The 26,462-nt window shown below is 36.4% G+C and overlaps 1 protein-coding gene and 9 non-coding genes across 10 annotated transcripts in view; 4 read left to right on the top strand and 6 right to left on the bottom strand.

Moving 5' to 3' along the window:
• The first annotated feature begins 298 nt into the window (after positions 1-298).
• Positions 299-26,462, top strand: part of LOC135084383 (putative serine protease K12H4.7) — a 57,361-nt gene continuing 31,197 nt past the window's right edge. The window contains exons 1-3 of the mRNA XM_063979158.1: positions 299-385; positions 11,293-11,447; positions 12,538-12,716. Of these exons, the coding sequence (XP_063835228.1) occupies positions 382-385; positions 11,293-11,447; positions 12,538-12,716 (338 nt within the window). The 5' untranslated portion in view covers positions 299-381. The remainder of the gene's footprint in view (positions 386-11,292; positions 11,448-12,537; positions 12,717-26,462) is intronic.
• Positions 18,500-18,597, bottom strand: Trnar-ccu (transfer RNA arginine (anticodon CCU)). Its single transcript has 2 exons — positions 18,562-18,597; positions 18,500-18,534 (listed from the first exon to the last, which is right to left on the bottom strand). It is a non-coding gene; the product is annotated as a tRNA-Arg (tRNA).
• On the bottom strand, positions 19,162-19,248 carry Trnak-cuu (transfer RNA lysine (anticodon CUU)). Its single transcript is given in 2 exon segments — positions 19,162-19,196; positions 19,213-19,248. It is a non-coding gene; the product is annotated as a tRNA-Lys (tRNA).
• Positions 19,762-19,849, bottom strand: Trnar-ccu (transfer RNA arginine (anticodon CCU)). Its single transcript is given in 2 exon segments — positions 19,762-19,796; positions 19,814-19,849. It is a non-coding gene; the product is annotated as a tRNA-Arg (tRNA).
• Positions 20,805-20,898, bottom strand: Trnar-ccu (transfer RNA arginine (anticodon CCU)). Its single transcript has 2 exons — positions 20,863-20,898; positions 20,805-20,839 (listed from the first exon to the last, which is right to left on the bottom strand). It is a non-coding gene; the product is annotated as a tRNA-Arg (tRNA).
• Trnak-cuu (transfer RNA lysine (anticodon CUU)) lies at positions 21,458-21,544 on the bottom strand. Its single transcript is given in 2 exon segments — positions 21,458-21,492; positions 21,509-21,544. It is a non-coding gene; the product is annotated as a tRNA-Lys (tRNA).
• Positions 22,250-22,336, bottom strand: Trnar-ucu (transfer RNA arginine (anticodon UCU)). Its single transcript is given in 2 exon segments — positions 22,250-22,284; positions 22,301-22,336. It is a non-coding gene; the product is annotated as a tRNA-Arg (tRNA).
• Positions 24,357-24,442, top strand: Trnar-ccu (transfer RNA arginine (anticodon CCU)). Its single transcript is given in 2 exon segments — positions 24,357-24,392; positions 24,408-24,442. It is a non-coding gene; the product is annotated as a tRNA-Arg (tRNA).
• Positions 25,237-25,322, top strand: Trnar-ccu (transfer RNA arginine (anticodon CCU)). Its single transcript is given in 2 exon segments — positions 25,237-25,272; positions 25,288-25,322. It is a non-coding gene; the product is annotated as a tRNA-Arg (tRNA).
• Positions 25,849-25,935, top strand: Trnar-ccu (transfer RNA arginine (anticodon CCU)). The gene is given in 2 exon segments: positions 25,849-25,884; positions 25,901-25,935. It is a non-coding gene; the product is annotated as a tRNA-Arg (tRNA).

Here is a 26,462-nt window from a genome sequence, read left to right as displayed (position 1 = left end):
CTATCTTTAAATGGTATTTAAATTTGGCTAGATTAGACTCAAAACTAATTCCAAAATTCATTTACCTATACATGCTGAGAGCGAAAATTTACTTTAAACAGAATACTAAGTTCTGAAGCTATGTAATAAGAAATACTTACCTTTTCTATGTAAACAAATCTTTGAACCTTTGAGGTGTTAAGTTGTTCACAGTATCTTAACAAAAATCGACATACACGGTTTTTCTTAGCAGCCCCAAATTACTACGCGATAAAAGAATACATGCTTAACATAGTGTATCAAGAGATAAGCTGATAACCGCCGATCGAGGGCGAAAGGGAATCTACTGAATTCGGTAATATCAGTCCGATATCATTACGTTAAGTAAATTAGTGTATCATTATGTGTAAGTGTTTTTATATTATTTTTAAGAGTAGGCGCACACCGTTGATTTTTCGTCGGCCGATAGTTTAGTCGGGCTGTTGATCAGTATGGGCATGTATGGGAGTGCGCACACTACGCTGATTCGATTTGACCGATTCTTCATATTAAAACACACGTAGGTTCGGTAACGCACTGACGCTTTATTTTTATAGACATCACCACAGACAATACATGCCATAGATAATATAACTCAAAGATATTATAACACCCCCACTTATAAAAATAAAGGTTACACTAAACAATTTTTACATCCTGTATACCCAATAACTTTACAAAGTTGTAATGCTTTACACTGCTTAATGATTTGGTAAAAAGATCTGCCGGCATTTCAGCTGTTGCCAAGTACTTTAAAGATACAATTCCATTTCTAACACAATCTCTACTGTAATGGTACCTTATATCTATATGTTTAGTACGTTTGTTATTAGTATTATTATTTGTTGACAAAGTAAGTGCACCTTGATTATCATTAAATATTGAAATGATGTAAGTCTCATTAGTAATCTCTTTCAACAAATTAATTAAGTAAACAGCCTCCTTACAAGCTTCAGCTATACCCATATACTCGGCTTCGGTGCTTGAGAGAGCAACCGTTCTTTGCTTCCTAGACTCCCATGAAATAACACTTCCAGCTAACATAAAACATAGACCTGTATACGACTTTCTGTCAATAACATTATTCCCCCAATCTGCATCTACATAACCTTTTAATTTTGAATTACCAAATTTACTGTATTTCAACCCAAAACTTTTAGTTTTCTTAAGATATTTTAAAATACGTTTAGCGTATGCCCAGGTTTCATGATTGTAACAATTATTAAATTGACTTAAAAAACTGACTGAATAAGCTATGTCTGGTCTTGTTAAAACTGCTAAATACATGAGTCCACCAATAAGTTGCTGATAAGGTAAGTCATTTTCACAATATTTATTTTCAGAGTTAATATTCAATTTGCATTCTAAAGGTGTATCTGCTACTTTACATTCTGCCATGTTAAATCTATCCAACAACTGATTAACATAATTCTCCTGGCTCAAAGTAACAGTGCCATTTACTTGGTCAATATTAACATTCATTCCTAAACAATTTTTAATTTGGCCTAAATCTTTAATATTAAATTTTGCTTTTAACTCAGATTTCAAATTATCACAAGTATCTTGACAGTTGTAAAAAATAAAAAAATCATCAACAAATAATGCTATGTAAACTTTGATGTTTCCACTGCATTTCATGAATAAACATGGTTCATACTGAGACTTGGTGTAACCTAACTTTAACAATAATATTTCAACTCTCTGGTACCAAGCTCTGGCCGATTGTTTTAATCCATATATGGCTCTATTTAGTTTTAAAACTTTATTTTCACAATTTGGAATATTAAAATAAGCTGGTACTTCCATGAAAATAGACTCATCCAAAAAGCCGTTCAAAAATGCAGTTGGAACATCCAAGTGAATAGCATTTAGGTTAAGATTAACACTCAAAGCAAATAGTAACCTCAAAGTGGAGTACCTGAGCACTGGTGAAAAGGTTTCCTTAAAGTCTGTACCTGGTTTCTGACTGAACCCCTTTGCCACAAGCCTAGCTCTATATCTCACTTCACTTTCACTATTTAGCTTTTTCTTAAGAACCCACTTGCACTTACTACTTGACACCCCCCGCGCAAGTGCGCACGAGTGCACGTAAAAACGTTAGCTCCGTATAAATTATTTATTTCCCATAGTCAAAAGTGCCAATTTGGGTGTAAAAACCGGTTAAATATAGTGCAAAAGACAAAATACGCCCAGTGAACTAATTTCCAACTCTCTAAGTGACTAAATAGTGAGTGAAATAACGAAATCAAAATACCAAAATCGCCAAGTAAACAATCAACTTCGAGTGTCGTTTTGTGTGACTAAGTGTGAAAAAATTCATACTACCCTATTGTGCAAAATAATTTCACACACAAGATTGCCTTTAGAAGCTGGATCATAATTTCGTCACGTCACACATCAGGCACCGTGGTCTAGCGGTACGATCGCTCGACTTATTACGCACGGCAATCGGTGGGAACCAAGTTCAAACCCCGCGTCACATAAAAATTTTGATTTTTGTGGCGTTTACTAAATCATGTCTGCAAAGAGTAAACAAACTACTGTGACGAGTGGGGGCCGACAGATGGCACCACAGGTGGTATGCAGTAAGTGCAAAAATAAAGTTGACCCAAAAAATACAGTAACATGTTCGCTATGTAAGAAAGCTTATGAATACGACTGTATTGGCTACTCTGAGAAGCTACATCGTTTAAAAGATACTGATTCAAAGAAAAAATGGAAGTGCAAAACATGCCAAGAGAAATCCACCAAACAAACAACAATTAATCCTGAGCCGTCCTTTATAACATTAAGAAAAAAACAGTCCTCACCTACTGTAGCTCCAAACAGCTTATCAAAAATTGAAGATGACGAATGTCCCGCTGGCCCTAGTGAAATGATGGTATCCACTCCAAAGAGTTCAACAGGACTTCAGGACTCACATATCCTCACATTGGACAACGTATCATTCAACGAATCCCTCTCAGTATCTGACAGGTTACTACAGAGAAGTCTAGATTATACGGTAACCAACACAGTATCACAGGCTACAACTATAGCTGAAATGAAAGAGCAGATTTGTTATCTCCAGTTACAACTCACTAGCCAGCAGAATGAACTGGAGAGCTATATTCTAGAAAATAACAACTTGCGCTCTCGAAATACAATGTTGACAAATGAAAATAATACGCTTAAAAAGCTATGTCTATCTCCATTAGAGGAAAATAGTATTATACGGAATACTCCTGCCAAGTCCAGCACTCGCAAAAAGGACTCCGACAACATCTTAATCCTGCGACAACAAATAACATCACTAGAAAAACAATTACTAGCTGCCGAGACCGAAATAAATAATCTTACAGAACAAATCCGTATCTTGTTAGTAAAGTCTGAGGAAAAAAATGAGCTTTACCAACAACCAAATATCCCTTTGCCTACATCTTCACCTACGCAAACGGAAAAGGACTACTGCAGAAACAACATACTGATTTATGGATCCCAACAGTGCGTTGGTTTAGCTTCAGCCCTGATTAAATCGAGAGAACAAACAAACTATGTGAGATATCGAATCACTAGTAATACAAAGCCTCACGCACCTGCTACAGATATCCTTAGGGACTGCTTTGATATTAATTTACAGCCAAATGACAAACTGATTGTGTGTTTAGGAGAAAACGATTATGACATGAAAATACTATTATCACAATTACGCAATTTACTTATTAAATTTAACGGATGCGACATCATTGTTTTAAATGTTTTTAAAAGTAGATATTTGAATGCTAGTGACATTAATAATAATATTAAAAAACTCTGTCAAAGGCACAAAAAATGCCATTTTGTTACCTGTTTAAATGGTTTGCCAGAAATGTGTAAATCAATAAATTTTATAGTTGACTGTATTGATTATGCTAAAAAATACTTAGATATCAGGAACTTAAGGAAATTAATAGTGGGAAATCAAAAATCGGGAAATTTTAAGAAAACAAAAAGTATCGCTAAGGGCACAATCCCTTACTACTTTCCCCTAGCTCCTCGCGTAAACTCTGATACTCCTGATGCTAAATTACCGCTAGAAAAAAGCAAAAAAACTATTAGGGACTATTTTCCTATAGTTAAGAAAAACAATGATTTTTTTCGTGAACCAAAATCGTGATTCCTCTCAGACGTTCACCATTCTACACCAAAATATAGCTAGTATTAGGTCAAAACAAGATATCTTGGAATTAACACTAGAAGAACTACGCGAATCTGGTACTAACCCTGACCTTATATGTCTCTCTGAAACGTTTTTACAAACAGACAATGCTGCATATGTAAAAGTTGGTGGTTATGAATTGGCAACTGCATTCTGTAGAGAGAAACAACGAGGTGGAACCTGTATCCTTGCTAAACGGGATATTATCTATAAAGACCTGACATGTATAAAAAAGTATACTTCAGAAAAAAGCTTTGAAGCATGTGGTATAGAAATCCCGTTTCATAAATTGTTAGTTCTTTGTGTCTACAGAACACCTACATCAGACCCCAATTGTTTTTTAAACAAACTCGATCAAACTCTTCATGAAATATCTAAACGCTATAAAAAAAACACAAACTTAGTTATAGCAGGTGATCTTAACATCAACACCCTTAAAGCAGGAAAAATTACCGAATACCTAAAAGATATATGCAATGCCTATAATCTTAAAATTCATATTGACGTTCCCACTCGTAAAGAGTCCTGCATAGATCACATTCTAAGCAACATAAAAAATGCATCAGCCACTGTACTACCTCTCTTCCTTTCAGACCACGACACAGCTCAAATGCTTTGCTTTCCAGTAGGCAAAATAAACACCATACCAAAATCGCATTTCATATACAGAAGAGACTACTGCCTCGAGAACACAAATAAGTTTAAAGAATGCTTGAGCAATATGTCGTGGTCGGATGTATATGGTGAAAGTGATTTAAATTCTGCTTTTGAGATATTTCATGAAATTATATGCTTATTTTACAACTTATGTTTCCCTATAATAAGAATTAAAATTAATAATTTGATCTCAAACAAACAAAACTGGATAACCAAGGGTCTAAAAATATGCTGCAAAACAAAAAGATTTCTTAGACACTGTTATTATAAAAACAAAACTACAAGTTGTAAGTCAAAATATCTAACATACTCTAAACTATTAAAAAAAGCTATACGCACGGCACAAATAAACTCAAATATTAAATTCATTAATAAAAGTAATAATAAATGCAAAGCTACCTGGTCCGTAATAAAAAATAATTTACCGAAGCTAAAAATAGACAATAATATAACATCATTAAAAAATAATAATATAACAATAACTGATCCTACTGAAATAGCTAATACTTTCAACAAATATTTTATAGATTTGACTGACGATATGACATTGAATTCTAAATATGACTTTGAAATAATGACGGTCTCAAATTCAATGTTTTTAATACCTATGACTGACGAGGAAGTGAAAAAAGAAATTATGACTTTGAATAACACAAATTCAGAAGGCTACGATGGTATTAATACTAAAATACTAAAGGTTTGTGTGAATGAAGTAGTTGGTATTCTATCATACCTGATCAATTTATCATTTTCATCAGGCACATTCCCTAATAAATTAAAAATGTCAATAGTTAAGCCTCTGTTCAAAAAAGGTGACCGCGATAATGCTCTCAACTATCGACCTATTACTCTTATACCTATTTTGTCGAAGGTTTTTGAGAAGTGCATGCTTAAAAGACTTAGCAACTTCTGTACCAAAAACAAAATCATAAAGAAAGAGCAATTTGGTTTTCAGAAGGACAAGTCCACAACGTTGGCTATGTTCAATCTAGTAAGCACGGTTCTGACTAGCCTTAATAGCAACCATTTGACTACTGGATTGTTCTTTGACTTGTCAAAAGCGTTTGACTTCGTTGATCACAAACTACTGCTACAAAAATTAGAAAAGATGGGAATCAGAGGCCAGACACTGCATTGGATCTCATCCTATTTGGATAGTCGGCAACAATGTGTCTCAATTGATAAAATAATAGGAAAGGAGACAAAAACAATCTCATCAGATTTCAAATATAAAATCTGTGGCGTACCCCAAGGGAGCGTGCTGGGACCAATTTTGTTTCTACTGTACATAAATGACATAACGCAAGTGACAAGACACAAATGTACATTATTCGCTGACGATATTTCGATAATAGTGACATCTGATGACAAAAATAAAGTAAATTATCATGAAAATGACATTAATAATACGATTGACAATATAACTAAATGGCTACATGCAAATAATCTTAAAATTAATATTAATAAATCAAAATTCATACAATTTAACAAGCATAAACAAAAGAGATTCGATCCAAACATAAACATAAAAAAGATAAACGAAATAACAGACCTCAAATTCTTAGGTGTATCAATTGACGAAAATCTAGACTGGAAAAAGCATATAGTTAGCGTCTGTGTTCGAGTCAATAGGTTTGTATATGCCCTTAGACAAGTGAAAAACGTTACTTCTAGAAGAACCGCCATTATGTCCTACCATGCCTACATTGAATCCATCCTTCGATACGGGGTTATTCTATGGGGTAACAGTACAAACAAAAATATGGTATTTATAGCACAAAAAAGGTGTATCAGAGCCATATGTGGAATTTCTCCTCGCGAGTCCTGCAGGCCACTATTTAAAAGCCTCGGACTACTGCCATTCCCATGCCTGTATATTTATGAAGTAGCAATTTTCGTACACAAAAATCCGGAGCTCTTTCAAAAAGCGGGTAATTTTCATCTTAGATATCCCCATAGACTGATATTAAGTGATATACCAAAATCAACAAAGTATGGGAAAAGCTGTATTTGTATGTGTGTTCGAATCTATAATAAAATTCCAAATGAATTTAAACTGCTCACTATTAATTTGTTTAAGAATAGACTATATAAATGGCTAAACCAACATAGCTTCTATGACATGAAGGATTTCTTTGCGACATAACATTCGTGCTAAGCTGATTATTAATATTTTGTTGACATTATTGTAAATTGAAATGAATTGACTTAAATTGAATTCTGACATTATTGTAACTGAGACATTATTATGAACTTATTGTATTAATTAATTAGATTCCAACTACTGTATATAAAATATTTGCATGCATTCTTTGATGAAGCAGAACATGAGCACATTTCAACATGTAACACCGATATTTAATTATGTATACCATGTTTTAAGCAAATAAATAAATTATCTTATCTTATCTTATCTTATCTTAACTACTGTTTTGTTCACTGGTTTTTCTACCAATTCCCAAGCATTTCTGTCGTTGAATGACTGCAATTCCTCCTGGATTGCATTCAACCACTGCTCCCGTTCTGGTCCACTGACTGCATCACTGAGAGATAAATCTTCTTCAAAGTTAACTTCAGCAGCACACAGGTTAGCATAGCCGTATCGATCTGGTTTTCGCCTGATACGCTTTTGTGACATGTCGGTGCTTTGCATTTCTGCACAGACATCTCTGTCATCTGATGACAATGTGTCATGAAAGCTGTCATCTGAATAACTGGACTGTTCTTCAGGCACAAATGTCAAATCTTGTTCATCAGTCTGTTCTGGACTGTCAATGTCAGAACCTGATATATCCTGAACAGATTTTGACTGATCTTCCCCCACTGAATCCTGATTCTGACTTTGCACTATAATCTGTGACGTTTCACTGTCATTGTCCTGTTCCATTACTATGACATCTCTTGCTACTGTCACTGTGCGTGTCTGGGGATCATACAGCCTGTATCCTTTTATGTTGTCAGCATACCCAATAAGATAAAGCTTCTTTGCCTTTCTGTCCCATTTGAGACGTCTTTCTTTTGGGATGTGTGTCATGGCCACGCTGCCAAAGATTCTAACATGGCTCACATTTGGCTTTTTATCTGTCCATAATTCAAATGGTGTTTTCTGATGGAGACCCGCAGCTGGAGATCTATTTTTCAGGTACACTGCCGTGTGAACGGCCTCTGCCCATAGGTGTTTTTCAAATTTGGCATATATAACAATAGCAGGCATCTGGCTTTCTCTACGATGGATCTGTTATATCTCTCACAAAGCCCATTTTGCTGTGGAGTATACGGGTTTGTTTTCTGATGTATAATGCCGCACTGCTTCAGATAATTCTCCATAACTGCTGAACAAAATTCACCACCGTTGTCAGTACTCAAGATCTTGATCTTTGTTGACTTTTGGTTCTCCACTAGGTTCTTGAAGTGCTTGAAGCTGGTGAATGTCTCATCCTTGGACTTTAAAAAATATACAAAAGCCATCCGACTGTAGTCGTCTACTAACAATAAAAAGTATCTGGCATTTCCGAGTGACTTGGACTCCATCGGGCCGCAAAGATCTGCATGTACTAAATTTAGTACCTCTGTGCTTCTTGACAAACTAGTAGGAAAAGGTAATTTAGTTTGTTTTCCTTCGCAACATACTGTGCAATTACTTTTGTCAATTTCTGCCTTGCTATGGTAATTCAAGCCCTCTACTGCTCCATTTTTCATTGTGTTCAGATCATTGTTATTTATGTGACCAAATCTCCTGTGCCAAGTCTTGCTGGTAGCCACTGCCATCCCTGCAAGTAGCCTCTCCGACTTCACAATGTTCAGCCTGTATACTCCATTAACCTGCTTGGCTTCTCCAATGCATTCATTTTCCTTATTGAAAATGCGACACTCATTTTCATGAAAGTCCACTCTGTTGCCATTAGATATCATCTTGCTCACAGATAGAAGATTTGTAGTTAGGTTATGTATACAGAGCACATTGTTCACTTTTATGTTGTACTGTGAATCTCCAACACAAGTTGTAATCTGCAGATCCCCCGAACATAAAACTGGCACACTTTCTTTATTTGCCACGACAATGTCTCGAGTTTGAGTATTATACGAGATATTTGTCAACAAACTCTTGTTCGACTCGGATATGAGATGCGTGCTCGCGCCCGAATCCACGTACCAATCTTGATCATCGAACTCGCCCGTTAGGAACATTGCACTAAATGCATTTACTGGTTTTTCATTGGTACTTCGACACTGGTTCTTATAATGTCCCATTCTTTTACATTTGTAGCATTTAATGTTTTTCAGCGGCTTAGTCGCGTTCTCACTAACATGGCCGACGCCATTTTGGTTTTGCGTTTTGTTGCACGTTTGGCGGTTTTGGCGTGCATTTTGATGATGTGGATTTTTTGCAATAAAAGCGCTCTCGGTCTTCGTAATTTCTACATCTGCTCCCATATCCAGCAATTTAGTCTTTATAGCGTCTGCACTAATGTTCATTCCAGAATGTTCAATAGCCATAATCATTGGCGAGAACCTTTCTGGCAATCCAGCTAGCAAAAGCGACCCGACCCACTCGTCGTTTATTTCGAATCCTGTGCCTTTCAGCTTCTGTGCCGTGTCCACCATCTGTGTCACGTACGCAGTCATCGAGTCACAACTCTCGAGGCGAATGGAGATGAGGTTTCTGAGTAGACTGATGCGGCGGGTGAAACCAGAGTCGTCGAATAATGACTTTAACTTGGTCCACAAGCTATGCACTGTAGTTTCATTTTTGATGTGTACGTACAGAGATGGATCTATCGTCATCACCATCTTAGCTTTAGCCTTCCTGTTGTCTTGCTCATTTAACGCTTCGCTGTTACGGATGTCGATGCCCTCCAGAATCAGAAAATTTTCTACGGCGAATGCCCAATCGTCGTAATTATCCCTGCCCCTGAGCTTCGGGACGTTCAAGGAATAATTTGAAGTCATTTTCCCTGTGCTGTATAAAGACTATTATTACTTTTCACAATTTTAGCGGGACTGGGCCCATAACCTATTAAAACACACGTAGGTTCGGTAACGCACTGACGCTTTATTTTTATAGACATCACCACAGACAATACATGCCATAGATAATATAACTCAAAGATATTATAACACTTCATACAATTTAAAATCGGCCAACTAAAAATCAACGGTGTGCGCCTATTCTAAAACTATACGTGCAATGCATAGGTACCATGGGAGTGCGCTTAAGTTTTTACAATATGTTTATTGTATAAAAAGTTGTAGTGGTGGACCGACGACCACATAAAGGTAGCAGGAAGGCGTGGATGCAGGCCGCTACCAACCGGGCGATGTGGAAATCATTGGGGGAGGCCTATGTTCAGCAGTGAATGTTCTGCATGAAATGATGATGATGATGATAAAGCTGTAGGTACTACAGTTTTCATGCGACCTCGTCCGCGTATATTTCGATAGGTTTAAAATTTTATGTTTAAGCTATAGTACTGTACTTTGTGTTTCATCAAAAACCTTTCAACAGTTTTGGGATAGTGTAGTTAACAGAGAAAACATTCATCTATCCTTCGAAGATAGATTAAGAAAGGTATAATTTTTGTAAATATAGCCACAGAATTTGGTCCACAGAATTATACATTTTAATTTCCTTGTGTGAGATTCTTTGGTTTGTGTAAGGATCGCCTGCCTGATGGACGGACGACCAACTATTAAAAAGAAAGAAAGAAAAAGTATTTATTCAATACAAGTAAAAAATAAAATAACAACTAAGTTCAAAGATTGGTTTGTGGTTTACGTAAGGACCGCTTGCTTGATGGACGGACGACAGACTATTCAAAAGCCTTTTTAAATAGAGGTCTATGTCCCTAGTTCTGTTAATTTCAAATAAATACAAACCCTAAGTACGTACCTAACATACATAGGTTTTCCTTTTCTTTTAAAAATAACCTTCCAAGTTTTCTTTCTAATCGCTACCCACCATCCAAGTGCCTACGTCCGCCAAAATAAACCTCTTCTGATCCGTAAGTGTCTATTTCGAAGCTTCTAGAAGCTTTTAGCGCTAAAACTTGAACTTTCGATCTAGATTTATTTATACAGCTCTACAACGGTACGCCCTGATGGCTTGAACGAAGCAATAACGGACGGACAGCTTATTTATAAACGTTAAGTTTTTACTAGAGAAATACATATAAGCTTTTCCACTTATCGCTGAAAATTTGGCCTCTTACATATCTGAAAAATATTATCTTAATACAGACCTTTACATGACAAGGATTTTTTCCATATTGATAAGTGCAATTTAGTCTTACCTTAGAAATGGTGCAGTGTAAAATACCTAATAACATTTTGGTTGTGTTGTCGTTGTCGTTTCGTGGTAGCAGTGTTACGCGACCAATAAACCTAAGTTATACTTAAAATTACAACATAACTATAGCTTTTTCAAATGCTCATGATTCCAGGGCTGTTCCTCGTTCTCCTGGCGCCAGCCTTAGGCCTCCATCTGAACAAGGAGCCGCCGCCGCCGACGCCTCTCCACCGGTCGAGCGTCGAGACGCGCTGGCTGGACGTCAGGGTCAACCACTTCGATGCCACCAACACCGACACCTTCCCCATGGTAAGGGTTAAGCTGGCTTCATTATCATCATCATTATTTCAGACAACCGCCTCTTTGGTCTAGTGGTAAGACCACCTGCTTCAAACGCAGAGGTCCCGGGTTCGATTCCCAGTGGGGGCAGATTTTTCTGTTCGGTTTAGTTGGTGGTAGGACTTGTTCTAAGTCCGCCTGGCTAGCTACCACCATCTTACCTAAGTCTGTCGCCATAACAACAATGTTAACAGCATTGTTGTGTTCCGGCAGTTAGAGATAAGATAGCCAGTTCCTCCGTGGTTGAGGATTCCGGGTGAAGCTCGCTTCCACCTTCAGCCTGATCATCACTTACCATTAGGTGAGATACAGGTCAAGAGCTTCCCCGTTGTGTATGAAAAAAACAACGTCCACTGCTGGACTAAGGCCAAAAGATTACTACAACGAACGGTCCTACACTGTCCGCACCCCGGGGCTTTCTCTAACCTTCATTAGATGGTTGAGGGCTTCAAAATTTCCCATAGGGTTAAGCTGACTTCATTATCTTCCCATCATCATCATTTCAGACAAAAGACTTTACTTCTGAACAAAGGCCAAACTTCTGCCTAAACTTTCTGCGTTAAATAGTATCAACAGCCTATTGTTACTCGCAAACACACTTATAATTTTTTAAAGAGTCCATTGTATCCAATATTGTACACTCCCATTATATAACTATTCGGTAACCCTCGTTGACAGACTCTGAAAGTATTAAAATTGACTGCACTACTGCACATAATATAAACTAGCAGCTAACAGAGCACTATATTTAACGCCACAGAAACTAAAGGGAGATGTAAGGGGGCGGGGCCGGTGTCGCAGCAATATGCCCAAAAACAGAACACATTGCTCGCGACAGCAATGATGACAGCAGCGACGTCATAATGTAAACAGTTTACATTGCTTGCGTAGTACTAAAGATTTTCGGACGTTGAGTACTGATACCGCAGTGGATAATGAGCACATATTTTGATTACTTTGTGTGTGTGAATTTCTAATGCGACATTGAGTTTCGAACTCAGCGCATTACTTGGCATCTCTCTATATCTCTATGTGTAACGCATATTTCTTATGTTTCCAGCGTTTCTACTACAACAGCAGACAAACTTCTGATCGCAACATCGTAATCTTCGTGGGAGGCGAGTGGGAGATCACGGAGGGATGGGTGACCGACGGCCTGGCGTACGACATCGCAGGGTTCACTGGTGCAGGCCTGTTCTACACCGAGCACAGATACTACGGCCTGACCAGACCTACCAAGTAAGTTTTTTACGGTATTTGAATAGGCAAAACCGAAGAGCTCATGCTCACCGCGTTTTTTATTAACCGTCAACTTGCGCATTACCATCGCATATTACGTAGGACAGCGAGTTATATAAATTGCTTAAAACGCCTTAAAACCTCTAAGATATAAAATACTGGAACCTCCCTTAGACCTCTGAGTTAATGACTATAATATTAAGTACCTTGTGCCGTATACACACACACATAAGTTTTCTATGTATTAACTTCTATTTAAATAAGTTGTCATGTAAATCTTCTCCGGAAGCAAATTTACGCCCCTAACGGAAACTTTCAAGAAATAAAATCTTCATTTAGTTTTTTAATGCAGTCGATATCAAATACGTTTGACGTAAACTCGCACTACGCCCCCTCGTAACTACATAGAACTTGAAAGAAGCCCTAAGTCGTGGATTCTCATCAACAAATCGCCTTTTTACACGCAGTTAGGTACTCCTTAATTACCTACGTATATGCACTAATATGCCCCTAGCATGACATACATTTTGATAGAGTCGCCAAGCTACACCACGGTTGTCAATTCTAAAGAAACGTCACGAATTACGTCACGCCGTGTGCATTAACTTTAAGTGGCATCAATAATCGAGCCCCGTTATCAGCCGCCCGCCCGCCCAGTCGTGCCTCAGAATCGGAATGCGTTCATTACGTTTCCGGTATCACACAAATTAGCTCTGTTTGTGATCGCGCTGGTTTATGTGGAGCTAGAGACTGGTGTAGAACTCTATACAGGGTGAAAACGATAAGTGATCGCACTCGATTTCAAAACTATACAAGATAGCGAAAAATTGGTTACGGTGTCAATTATTGATACCATTTTTTCGACGATATATATTATTAATACCATTTGACAGAGCTGGTGAATCACTGGTACAGTCAGCGTCAAATAGTTCGTTACACTCAAAGTGGCCAATAAGTTCGCAAAACGTCATAGTTACAATTTAGTTTGTGTTGTCAACTTTTTGGCCACTTTGGGTGTCACGAAATCTATGACACTGACTGTACAAAAATGGCACCAATTATTGATACTGTTTGATAGAGCTCGTGATGCACTTTCAGGTTCAGTAACCAGTTTTTTGATATCTTGTATACTTTAGAAATAATTGAGTGAGATCACTTAACGCTTTCACCCTGTATAGAGCCCTCTATGCTCCTGTATTCAAAGCGAATACGAATTATCTTCAACGATTAGCATAAATATTGGGTTGTGGTGACACCGTAACACAAAGATTAGAATATTAGATTAAGTATAGTGGCATTGTAACACAATTTAACGGGAGAGGTCGCTGACTTTTGTCACATACCTAGATATTATCTGAAATATGGCACTTTTATTATTGTTGAAAATTATTGTCATCATACGAAGTTCCGCTAGAATGTTGGCATGATGTTTACCAACATTGATAAAAAAAGAACCTTGGTTCTTAATGTTTTTAATTACACGATAACTTTTTGAATTATTATTATGTTACTGTTGTTTATTGTGAATAATGAAAAAGCAGATTTTATCATCTTAGTGTGACAGATTCGTGCAGTTTTTTGCAGTGTTTTACTAGTTCTACTTAGTTTGTTCGTCTTAATAGTTGGAATAACTAATTCAAACTCGGCTTATAAGTAAAGTTAATGCTTAGTAAAGAAGCAGAAGTCCTATACTTTCATTCTTGTGTATCTACTGTATGTCACCAATGACAACGTCCCATGAAACACAAACAAAGCTTTTCACCTCCCGTTTCTAGGAAGCCATTTTCCGAGTTTTCGTTACACTGTCCAGTGTCCATGGCTAGGTCCGCCGTCCGATACAGTCCAGCTGGCAACCGTCCAACGACGCATTACGCGACCTACGTTGTCTACTGGACTATGAGTTGCATTGCATTCTGACAGCGTTTAAATGTGAACATAAACATGCTGTAGTTGTTTAATTTCTTATGATTAAAATAGACGTATAGTAATCCACGGTTAGTCCAGTGTCTAAGTAGCTCAGATGGAAGAGCAGTCGCCTGGCAAGCAAAAGGTCGTGGGTTCGATTCCCGCCTTAGGCAGTTAAATGTTTTCAAGTTATTTATATATTTCATACTCTATAGTTTGAATTTTCAGTTGAAAAATCGACTGTCTCAGATGGAAAAAAAATCAGTTGAAATCCTTAGGTGGAACTTCAACCTGCGGCTTTTAACTTGCCTGGCGACTAAGCTCTAAAGAACTTAATTAACCTGTCTATATTTTGCCTGGGAGTAGGACCTAATCTTTAAATAACCATAATAGGTAGGCAGTTAATTATCACACATAGCTTATTTCTTTATCCATCATAAAAAAAAATCGTTGCATGTAGCTATAGACCTCTCTTCTTTGTTATTGTTACCATATAAGAAAGTATTTATAACTAGATCAAAAAACATCCAAGTGCGAACCTGACTCGCTCCTGGCCGATTTTTTATTATCTACCTACCTAATTATAATGTTGAAAGCCACAAAATTGTCATTATACTAAATCCACTAGTCATCTAAAATTGGTGCAAACAGAACGGACTACGATCATAAGCAGATTCAGTACCTCCCCTAGTTTAAAGGACTGTTTTCAAAACTCAATACGAATATGCAAAATGGTTTACCACTCCAGCGTTATCCAAGTCAATTTATAGACCGTTCAAATCTACGAAAACCCATCTCTTAACCCCTAGAGGCCCGCCCTTGCTTCGACTTCGCCTTTTCACGCAAAAGCTATTTTAATTTGGGAAAAATATTAGTATTGGCGCCGCACACTGGTTCAAGAAATGATAAAAATGGAATTAGCGATTTATTCACTTTTTTCGATGGTATCATGTGTAGAATGTCATAAAAAACGTTTTGTTTAAGTTATATTTTTCTGAGAAATGCGTGGTTTTTGCTATATTTCATGTTTTGTGTTTTATTTGTATGAAACGTTTCCTTCACGAGGCTCTTATTCAAAATGTTAAAGTTTGTTAGATATGACTACTTATAGGTTTTAAAGAGTCATACTAATAGAAGCTAATACAGTAACAACTTTGTCCCAGTGCGTCCCCGTTTAGGATATAAGTGATATTTTCTAAGGTACGAAAAAGTAAACAAAATATATGGATATAAGGCAACTTTATGATAATTTGTTGATTTTCTAAAATAAAAAGAAGCTAACAATCATTCCAATCTTAATCATTTATTATTCAACATCATCATCAACATCTATAAATTCAAAAGTTTCATCATTATTTGAAGCTAGTAAATTTTTAACTTCATTAGGAAGAGGAGATTTTGACTCATACTCATTTTTGGTCTTATTGTGACAAAAAAGGATCCGAAGAAATAAGTAAATTATTTAAAATATCACGATTGGTCACTTTTCGGTTAAATTTACGCGTATGATTCTCTCTGATCTTTATTCCGCGATTCTGCAGCTTCTTCTCTTCCGATAGTGCTCCTATTGGCATAATATCTAAGTAAATTGAGTGAAGTTTTGGGGGTTTATTTGCTCACCGGAAGCCATAGCCCTTAATAATACAGACAACCTAGGAATCAGCTCTTGACTAACTCTAGTGATGTTGGATATTTTTTCTGGATCTGCAAAAAATCTACGCGCAGTATTTCCGTTGTTTGTTGTTCCAGCCCCTTGCTGCACAATATCTATTAGCAATCCAGTTTCATCGCGAAACCGTTTTTGTATTTCAGCTTTTCGTTTCTCCATAATATTTGCTTTTTTATTTCCTCTTGCTGTCCAAGTTTTAAATTCTAGTCTATAAGTAATGTGTAATATAGTCTCCATAGCCCGTATCCATGCGTGCAATGAAGATAGGCCATACTTTTACATATCGATATTTAAAGATCTTTGTTTTAATTTTGTTAAATGATTCATGTCAGTTGGTTTTGCTTTGCACTTAGATATTATGCCAATAGGAGCACTATCGGAAGAAGCTACAGAATCGCGGAATAAAGATTTTAGAAAGATCAGAGAGAATCATACGCGTAAATTTAACCGAAAAGTGACCAATCGTGATATTTTAAATAATTTACTTATTTCTTCGGATCCTTTTTTGTCAACAATTAGACCAAAAATGAATGTGAGTCAAAATCTCCTCTTCCTAATGAAGTTAAAAATTTACTAGCTTCAAATAATGATGAAACTTTTGAATTTATAGATGTTGATGATGATGTTGAATAATAAATGATTAAGATTGGAATGATTGTTAGCTTCTTTTTATTTTAGAAAATCAATAAATTATCATAAAATTGCCATAAATCCATATATTTTGTTTACTTTTTCGTACCTTAGAAAATATCACTTATATCCTAAACGGGGACGCACTGGGACAAAGTTGTTACTGTATTAGCTTCTATTAGTATGACTCTTTAAAACCTATAAGTAGTCATATCTAACAAACTTTAACATTTTGAATAAGAGCCTCGTGAAGGAAACGTTTCATACAAATAAAACACAAAACATGAAATATAGCAAAAACTACGCATTTCTCAGAAAAATATAACTTAAACAAAACGTTTTTTATGACATTCTACACATGATACCATCGAAAAAAGTGAATAAATCGCTAATTCCATTTTTATCATTTCTTGAACCAGCGTGCGCCGTTTCTATGCATACTGATGCCCTGGTAACAGCTTCCTTTGCTGTGTTATTGGCCTTTATGTTGAATGAATAAAGCATATTTCGGCGTGACTGGTTTTAATTTAAGATGGTAATGAAGTAATGATTGTAATTAGTAAGGACAAGAAGGAATTGGATCGAAGAATATTTTCTGAAGCGATTTTTCCTAATTAGCACTGGATGGCTTGGCAAGTTGAGGGTTTGGTGAAGTGTGAAAAGGAAATCATCTGGAAATTTTCTTTAATCATATTCTGCTTGAATTTTTTTTATACCAGCTTCTGCCAACGACTTCGCTCGTGATTTCAGTCTTCAATAGAAAGTTTTTATAGTAGGTTTAAACGCATTCAGAAAATATTACAAACCCTATTTATTTCTTGCTTATAGCACAAACTAAGTATCATTGATATCTCTCTCAATACACGAGCGACATAATATTATTATTCTCAGATCTAAATCATTTTAAATCAACACTAGCGGCCGCCCGCAACTTCGTACGCGTGGCCCCCGTTTTACCCCCTTAGAGGTTGAATTTTTCAAAATTCGCCGTCACGAAAATTCGTAGATTAAAAAAAAAGAATTGGTAAAATTAGTCCAGGTGTTGTTGAGTTATGCGCTTACCAACACATTTTACGATTCATTTTATAGTGATATAAAACAACGGTTAAAACAGATTTCTTCATTTCCTTTTTGTACTTTAAGTAAAATTGTACTTTTGAACCGAAGAGATTTCTGGATTATTTTTTTTTGCTGTGTCACTTTGTCTGTGCCCCTCGTACATAAATATAAATGACGTTCCTGATCACACTGCATTAATAAGCTCAATGACACGATTAGCCCGAGTCGCAGGGGTTAACAGGGCCCCGTCCCACTGACCTCAGATGAGCCGGTGACAATGCTTTATTTGGTGACGTCTACGGTTCGAATCCCGACAAGGACTATGTGTTACTTATTATTGCATTTCTTATCAATGACTTAGAAAAGAATGTCTTATGAAAATAATAGATCCAAATAGAAAATTCTTGATCACTAAAATCCCTTCCTAATTTTGTTGTAATGTGATATGTGGATTCATTTTATATTTGACGATGTTTTATCTGAGCACCAACCCAAAAATAAAAAACGGAAATAAAAAGTTTGACTCGTGAAGGAATCGAACCTTCGCCTCCGATGAAAGTTTATCTGTATTAATTAAATTGCAAGGAAATCGGCGCTCTACCACTGAGCTAACGAGCCGTGTTCGATGCAGTCGTATTTTCGAACTATATGCCAGATCTGAGTTGCAAATTATTGCGCAATATTTTTCTTGAGAAATGATGGCTTCCCAATATTCCCTTTTTACACCCCCTTTAAGATATGTTTGCAGCCCAAGGTCCTTTTCTAAGGACCAATCTATCTGTATACCAAAATTTACCAAAGTTGGTCCAGCTGTTTAAGCGTGAAGTTGGAACGAAAAAACAACAGTTAAAAATCTACTCAATCGAACAGCAGAAATACTCTTAGTTGTATTCTAGTGCTAAAATCATTGTAACATATTTTTATAAAACACTAGTTACCTCTTTCTTTAAAAAAAATAGACATTTCCTGGTAGAGATGTTTTCAAGAACATCATCAGATCATTTAGTCTCCGCTACAGGAGCACTACCCTTGTTCCTTTCTAATTTACTAGAGGAAAATAAAAATAAAGTAAAATAAAATAAATAAACTACATACTTCGAGAATTTTACTTTGACGTCCTGCTTCAGTAGCAACTTCAGTGGAAAATTGAAAATTGTTCGAAAAAAATGTAAATAAAAAGTTTGACTCGTGAAGGAATCGAACCTTCGCCTCCGATGGAAGTTTGTATTTAGTTAAGGAATCGGCGCTCTACCACTGAGCTAACGAGCCTTGTACGATGCAGTTGTAATTCCCTACTGTATGCTAGATAATGAATACAAAATATTACACAATATTTACATTTTAGAAGCACAAGCTTCTGCCCTCGGCTCTGCTCGCGTGTGTTTAGGTTTGTCAAGGAAGGTACTTAATTATCGCGCACGCGTCTCTCGCTCTAAATAAGATAGTAACAAAGACCAAATCTTAAACTTAATTTGTTTTCATATCGTTAACTTGAGAGACAATTAAAACGACAAAAGCCCAATGGTGTCGATGTAGGGTCGGGTCCGAGGAACGCGGGTTCGATCCCTACTGTGCCGCTCTGGACTATTGTGGTGAACCAACTCGTAACACAATTATTTTTAGCTTACCACGAGGGGTAAACGGGACTATTAGTATTTTGTATTGATTATCGTTTTAAGTAAAAAGACTAACTTTTGCTACCTACACTATTATATCAATAACGTGCAGCTTCAATCTTAGAAACTGTAAAAACTTGTTGAAAAAAACGTAAAATAAAAAGTTTGACTCGTGAAGGAATCGAACCTTCGCCTCCGATGGAAGTTTAAACGATTGCAAGGAAATCGGCGCTCTACCACTAAGCTAACGAGCCGTGTTTGTTGCAGTTGTAATTCCGTACTGTATGACAGATATTGAACAAAAAATATTGTGCAATATTTACGTTTGGAGGAGTAGAAGCTTCTGCCCTCGGCTCTGCTCGCGTGGGTTTAGGTTTATCAAAGAAAGTAGGTACCTAAATATCACTCACACGTCTCTCGACTAACATTACTTCCAAAGACTAAGTTTTCTTATTACGTATTTTATAAAAAAATATTTTCTTTTTTCACCCTCTGAGATGCAGTTTTGTTACAAAAGGTTATCATCATCATCATCATCTCAGTCATAGGACGTCTACTGCTGAACATAGGCCTCCCCCAATGCTTTCCATGCTAGCGGCCTGCGTCCAGCGCCTTCCCGCTACCTATATGATGTCGTTGGTCCACCTTGTAGGTAGACGTCCAACGCTGCGTTTTCCGGTACGTGGCCTCCACTCCAGAACCTTGCTGCCCCATCGACCGTCAGTTCTGCGTACTATGAGCCCTGCCCATTGCCACTTCAGCTTGCTAATCCGTCGGGCTATGTAAGCGACTTTAGTTCGTTTACGGATCTCCTCATTTCTGATTCGATCTCGTAAAGAAACACCGAGCATAGCCCTCTCCATAGCACGCTGTGCAACTTTAAGCTTTCTTTATAAGGCGTATAGTGGTATTTATGAATGGTAGGTCTAGGTATGGACATTTATGTTAATGTTTTCCCTAGGTTAGATACAGTCACAGTCAAACGTCAAAGCTTCGGCACATTACTAATTTTTGGAGCAGTAAAAGCTTCTGACCTAAAATGCTTATAAAAAGCTTCAAAATTCATTTTAACATTGATTGTCTGGTAGAGATAGATCGCTTTAAGCAGAAAGACTTCCTAAAACTGACACTTTCGTTATTATATCAATAACGGCTACTTCAATCCTTAAAAATGTAAAATCTTAAAAAAAATACATTAATTAAAAAGTTTGACTCGTGAAGGAATCGAACCTTCGCCTCCGATGGAAGTTTATCTGTATTAAATTGCAAGGAAATCGGCGCTCTACCACTGAGCTAACGAGCCGTGTTCGATGCAGTCGTATTTTGGAACTATATGCCAGATCTGAGTTGCAAATTATTGCGCAATATTTATCTTGAGAAAGGATAGCTTCCCAATATTCCCTTTTAACACCCCCTTCAACATATTTTTGCAGCCCACGGTACCCTTTTCTAAGGACCAATCTATCTGTATACCAAAATTTACTTTTTGTCCAGTTGTTTAGGCGTGAAGTTGTAACGAAAAAACAACAGTTAAAAATCTATTCAATCGAACTGCAGTCTTAGTTGTACTCTAGTGCTAAAATCATTGTTAAATATTTTCATAAAGCACTAGTTACCTCTCTCTTTAAAAAAACTACATTTCCTGTATAATAAATTTTCAAGAACATCATCAGATCATTTAGTCCCCGCTTCAGGAGCACTACCCTTAACTCTTTCTAATTTACTAGAGGAAAATAAAAATAAGGTAAAATAAAATAAATAAACTACATACCTACTTCGGTATTTTTACTTTGACGTCCTGCTTCAGTAGCAACTTCAGTGGAAAGTTGAAAATTGCTCGAAAAAAATATAAATAAAAAGTTTGACTCGTGAAGGAATCGAACCTTCGCCTCCGATGGAAGTTTGTATTTAGTTAAGAAATCGGCGCTCTACCACTGAGCTAACGAGCCTTGTACGATGCAGTTGTAATTCCCTACTGTATGCTAGATAATGAACACTAAATATTACGCAATATTTACATTTTCGAAGTACAAGCTTCTGCCCTCGGCTCCGCTCGCGTGTGTTTAGGTTTGTCAAGGAAGGTACTTGATTATCGCGCACGCTCTAAATAAGATAATAACTAAAGACCCAATCTTAAACTTAATTTGTTTTCATATCGTTAACTTGAGAGACAATTAAAACGACAATAGCCCAGTGGTGTCGATGTAGGGTCGGGTCCATGGAACGCGAGTTCGATCCTCGCTGCGTCGCTGGACTATGGTGGTGAACCCATTTAGAGCAATTTTTGTAATAATATGTTAGCCAGTAAGGATGACCACCGAAAGCTCCTATATCATTCTTTCATACCAATTGATAGCGATATTTTTAGACACTTCTCGTTGCAGTCGGAGGTTGGGCCATTTTTGAAACTTCTTCTTTCATTCGGTACATCATCCTCCGAACTTATTGCAATTACTTACTGTCTGTTTAAGCGTAAAAATGCACCTATCAGAGATAATTTCAAAACTAAAATATTTGTATGTTTAACCATTTCTTTTTTATGGTAGAGGTCGCTATAAGAAAAAAAATGGCCTTAAATTGGTACCTTCAATATTAAATCAATAAAGTACCGTGTCAATCGTAATGATTGTAAAATGAAAAATAAAAAAATAGGTTGACTCGTGAAGGAATCGAACCTTCGCCTCCGATGGAAGTTTATATTTAGTCAGAAAATCGGCGCTCTACCACTGAGCTAACGAGCCTTGTACGATGCAGTTGTAATTCCCTGCTGTATGCTAGACAATGAACACAATACAGGGTGGAAACGTTAAGTGATCTCACTCGATTATTTCTAAACTATACAAGATATCGAAAAACTGATTACTGATTCTGAAAGTGCTTCACAAGCTCTTTCAAACGGTACCAATAATTGGTTACATAATAAAGTGGATCTATTCAAAAATTCAATGTTTCCATCTTCCATACATTTAGTGAAACCACATAATATTAAAAACTATACAAGATATTCAAAAACTGGTTACTGATCCTGAAAGTGCTTCACGAGCTCTATCCAACGGTACCAATAATAGGTTACAAAATAAACTGGATCCATCCGAAAATTCAATGTTTCCAGCTTCCATACATTTAGTACAGCCACAGTCATGGCACTCATGTCTTGTTAATATTATAGCAAGTAGAAGCTTAAAACCGATGTTTTCCAATAATAATTTTAAATAAGAATGCAATTTACGAGTTCTTTTTAAGTGTTTATTATTCAATAAAAAAAAATAATACTTCTATTCATTGTTTGGCTGGCATACATTTAGTATGGAGGCTGAAAATATTAAATTTTCGGATAGATCCACTTAATTCTGTGACCTAATATTGGTACCGTTGGATAGAGCTGATGAAGCACTTTCAGGATCAGTAACCAGTTTTTCAATATCTTGTATAGTTTAGAAATAATCGAATGAGATCACTTATCGTTTCCACCCTGTATATTGCGCAATATTTACATAATATCGCATTAATCTATCGAATATTGTGGAAATACCTTAATTATTATGAATCGTCATAATGTATTTTTATAAAATAAACAATAATATTAGGCCTAAAAGGGTTGGGCCCGTCTGACCATGGTGACCTTCAACCCCCTACCCTGGCCAGACGCGTTGGGGAAGCCTGATATTTACATATTTGTCCCTTAGTCACATTTTACCCGTATTTTGGGTAAAAATCACGTTAGGTTCTTCTTTTTACCCGACTGCGCCAGAAGGAAGGTTATGTTTATAGACATGGTGGTTTCTGATCGTCAATTTATTAATACAGTTTATTCTAGCCAATGATCAAGCGAATATTTATCTAAAACTGTTATTATATTATGTAAAATAATAACGATTACGTCACGAGGTCAGAGTTAACGTGTTAAATAAATCCAAACAGAAGGGGTTTACCCAGTTGATAAGCATTGTGATACAAACACACTCCTGCGGTGACGTGTAACTATCCTATCCTATTTTCCACCAATATTATAAAATGTGAGGATGGATTTATGTTTGTTACTCTTTCACGCAAAAACTACTGAACGGATTTTGATAAAAATAATACAAGCTTCCGTCATCAGGTTTATCGAGTTAATTTTCCAAAATACGTGGCAAGTATGTCGGTCTTTCTGCAACGAACAGAATTAAAATACGAATGAAGCTGCGGGCAAAAGCTAGTATTGGTAATAGAGGGTTAAATTGAAATCATTAGGTAGTTAGTGGGAAATGGCATCTTTCCATTGATTGTTTTTTTTTTAAGAATATTAGCAGTTTGTAAATACAATCCCGTTTAATCAAACTTGACCATCACTGGTAGGGTTTTTATTGTAGTTCAAGCTGTAGATCCTGACTACACAGGGAACGAGAGGTGGGAATAGTCCCGTAATAACCCCTTGTAAATATCCTTGTGTTACAAGTGGGTTCACCACAATAGTCGAGTGTCACCTTAATAATACAGATTATTATTTGTGCCTTACCACAATACAATCTATCTATAAACAACTCAGATATCTGTATACAGCCGAAAAATACACTGCATCTCACTTAGCTAAGCCCTATCATTAACCAAACTGAACAGAAAAATCTGCCTCCACTGGGAATCGAACCCGGGACCTTTGGTCTGAAGCGGGTGGTCTCACCACTAGACCACAGAGGCGATCGAACTCCTCCAGTAAATATTGCGCAATATTTTACATTCATTATCTAGCATACAGTAGGAAATTACAACTGCATCGAACACGGCTCGTTAGCTCAGTGGTAGAGCGCCGATTTCCTGACTAAAATAAACTTCCATCGGAGGCGAAGGTTCGATTCCCTCACGAGTCAAACTTTTTGACAGTTGTTTTTTTATTTTATAAAAAACCTTCACTTACCTACCCACGTTAACTTATTTAAAAATGTTTTAGTAATAGAATGTGTTTCCTTAATTGGCTTATGTTCAAGTTGTATCTTCCTGCACATTTATGTACAATTTAATGCTGTTGAAACATTGTTAAACAAATAAAATAAAATAAATTAAAACCGACTTCGTATATTGATTTATTTTGTCTTTGCCACATTAATTATTACATAAGGCGTGCTTAATGTCATTAGGCATTTTCTGCCAATCAACACAGAAGGAACCCATCATTAAAGTAAATAATATTAGGGACTTTGCTTTTCTATAACTTTTCAATGGCTTAAGGATACTACATAAAATATATAATGGATAATTATTATCTTGTACATAATATTATCTTGAAAAAATTGTTTCTTCAACAGATTTTCGAATTCAAATTCTTTGTTCGTTTTCAGGGCACTTATGAAGTCCCAAATAAAGCTTGCAAGCCGCTATGAGGACTTTTCGTTCCTTCTTCATAGCATCAGTCAGTAAATGGTGTGCCAGTGTTAGTTTAGTGATGTCCAGATAATTATGAAAAGTAATTGTAAAGCTTTTGGTTATAAAATCAAGTATTTAAAGTGAAAAAATAAGCATGCCATTATTAGGTATTTTCCTTGACAAGGACGCACAAGTTTGTACATTACATGGAGCAATAAAAATTTGAATTATGTACTCCAAATGTAAATAAACATTGCGCAATATTTAGCATACAGTAGGGAATTACAACTGCATCGTACAAGGCTCGTTAGCTCAGTGGTAGAGCGCCGATTTCCTTGCAATTCTAAACTTCCATCGGAGGCGAAGGTTCGATTCCTTCACGAGTCAACTTTTTTATTTTATTTCGTGGTTATTAGACATTGTCACTGGGTTGATATTCAGACAAAACATACAAAAACAAAATAAAACAGATTTTTTTAAGCCGGACATCACAGTGGATTATAAGATTTAATGTAGGTAGGTACATATAAAATAAACGGTTTAGGAAAGCAACGAAAGGAAAATAATATTTTCAGTAGCTTTTCAGCTGAAATTTGGTAGCTGGTAGCAATCTAGTTTGATTTGGAGTTCGATGGAGTTTGGCTGTATAAAAATTTTTCATACATTTTAATAACTCTACTGTCTGTTCGTTACTATTTCACGCTTAAACCGCTGAACCAACATAAGTAAATTTTGGCATACAGATAGATTGGACATTTGAAAAGAACATAGGCTACCTTGGATTGCAAAAATATCTTGAAGGAGGTGTAAAATAAGGAATATTGCGGAGCTGTCCTTTCTGAAGATCAATATTGCACAATAATTTGCAACTCAAATCTGGCATATAGTTGAAAATTACAACTGCATCACCCACGGCTCGTTAGCTCAGTGGTAGAGCGTCGATTTCCTTGCAATCAATAAACTTCCATCGGAGGCGAAGGTTCGATTCCTTCACGAGTCAAACTTTTTTGTTTTACGTTTTTGTTTAAAAAAAACAATGCTAGACATTGCCACTGAATTGTTTTTACTTTTTTTAGCTTTTTTTTTAATTAGTTTCTTCCTTCTTTCTGCTCTCTGTTTACGTCTATGCTTCGCTGTCAAACTAGCTGTCAAAACGTCATCGCGATACGGATTTGTCAAAACAGCCTTAGGGTGGGTTGCACCATCTTAGTTTAACTTTGACAAACGTCTAAAATCTGTCAAACTCCATACAAAAAACACCGGTTATCGTCATAGTTACGATCAAAGTTAGGTGGTGCAACTCACCCTATTGGTTTTCGATCGAATCGAAGCTTATCACCGGGGTTTTGGTAATCGCAATGAAAATGGCGGGTGTTTCGATTCGATTCGATTTTGATTGAGTCTTAAATGCCATTATTAAAGTAAATAATATTAGCGACTTTGCTTTTCTATAACTTTTCAATGGCTTAAGGATACTACATAAAATATATAATGGATAATTATTATCTTGTACATAATATTATCTTG

Source organism: Ostrinia nubilalis, chromosome 26, assembly GCF_963855985.1.
Source record: "Ostrinia nubilalis chromosome 26, ilOstNubi1.1, whole genome shotgun sequence".
Taxonomy (NCBI): Eukaryota; Metazoa; Arthropoda; class Insecta; order Lepidoptera; family Crambidae; genus Ostrinia; species Ostrinia nubilalis.
The sequence above is the reverse complement of the archived record's forward strand: the minus strand, read 5'-3'. Positions and strand labels throughout refer to the sequence as shown.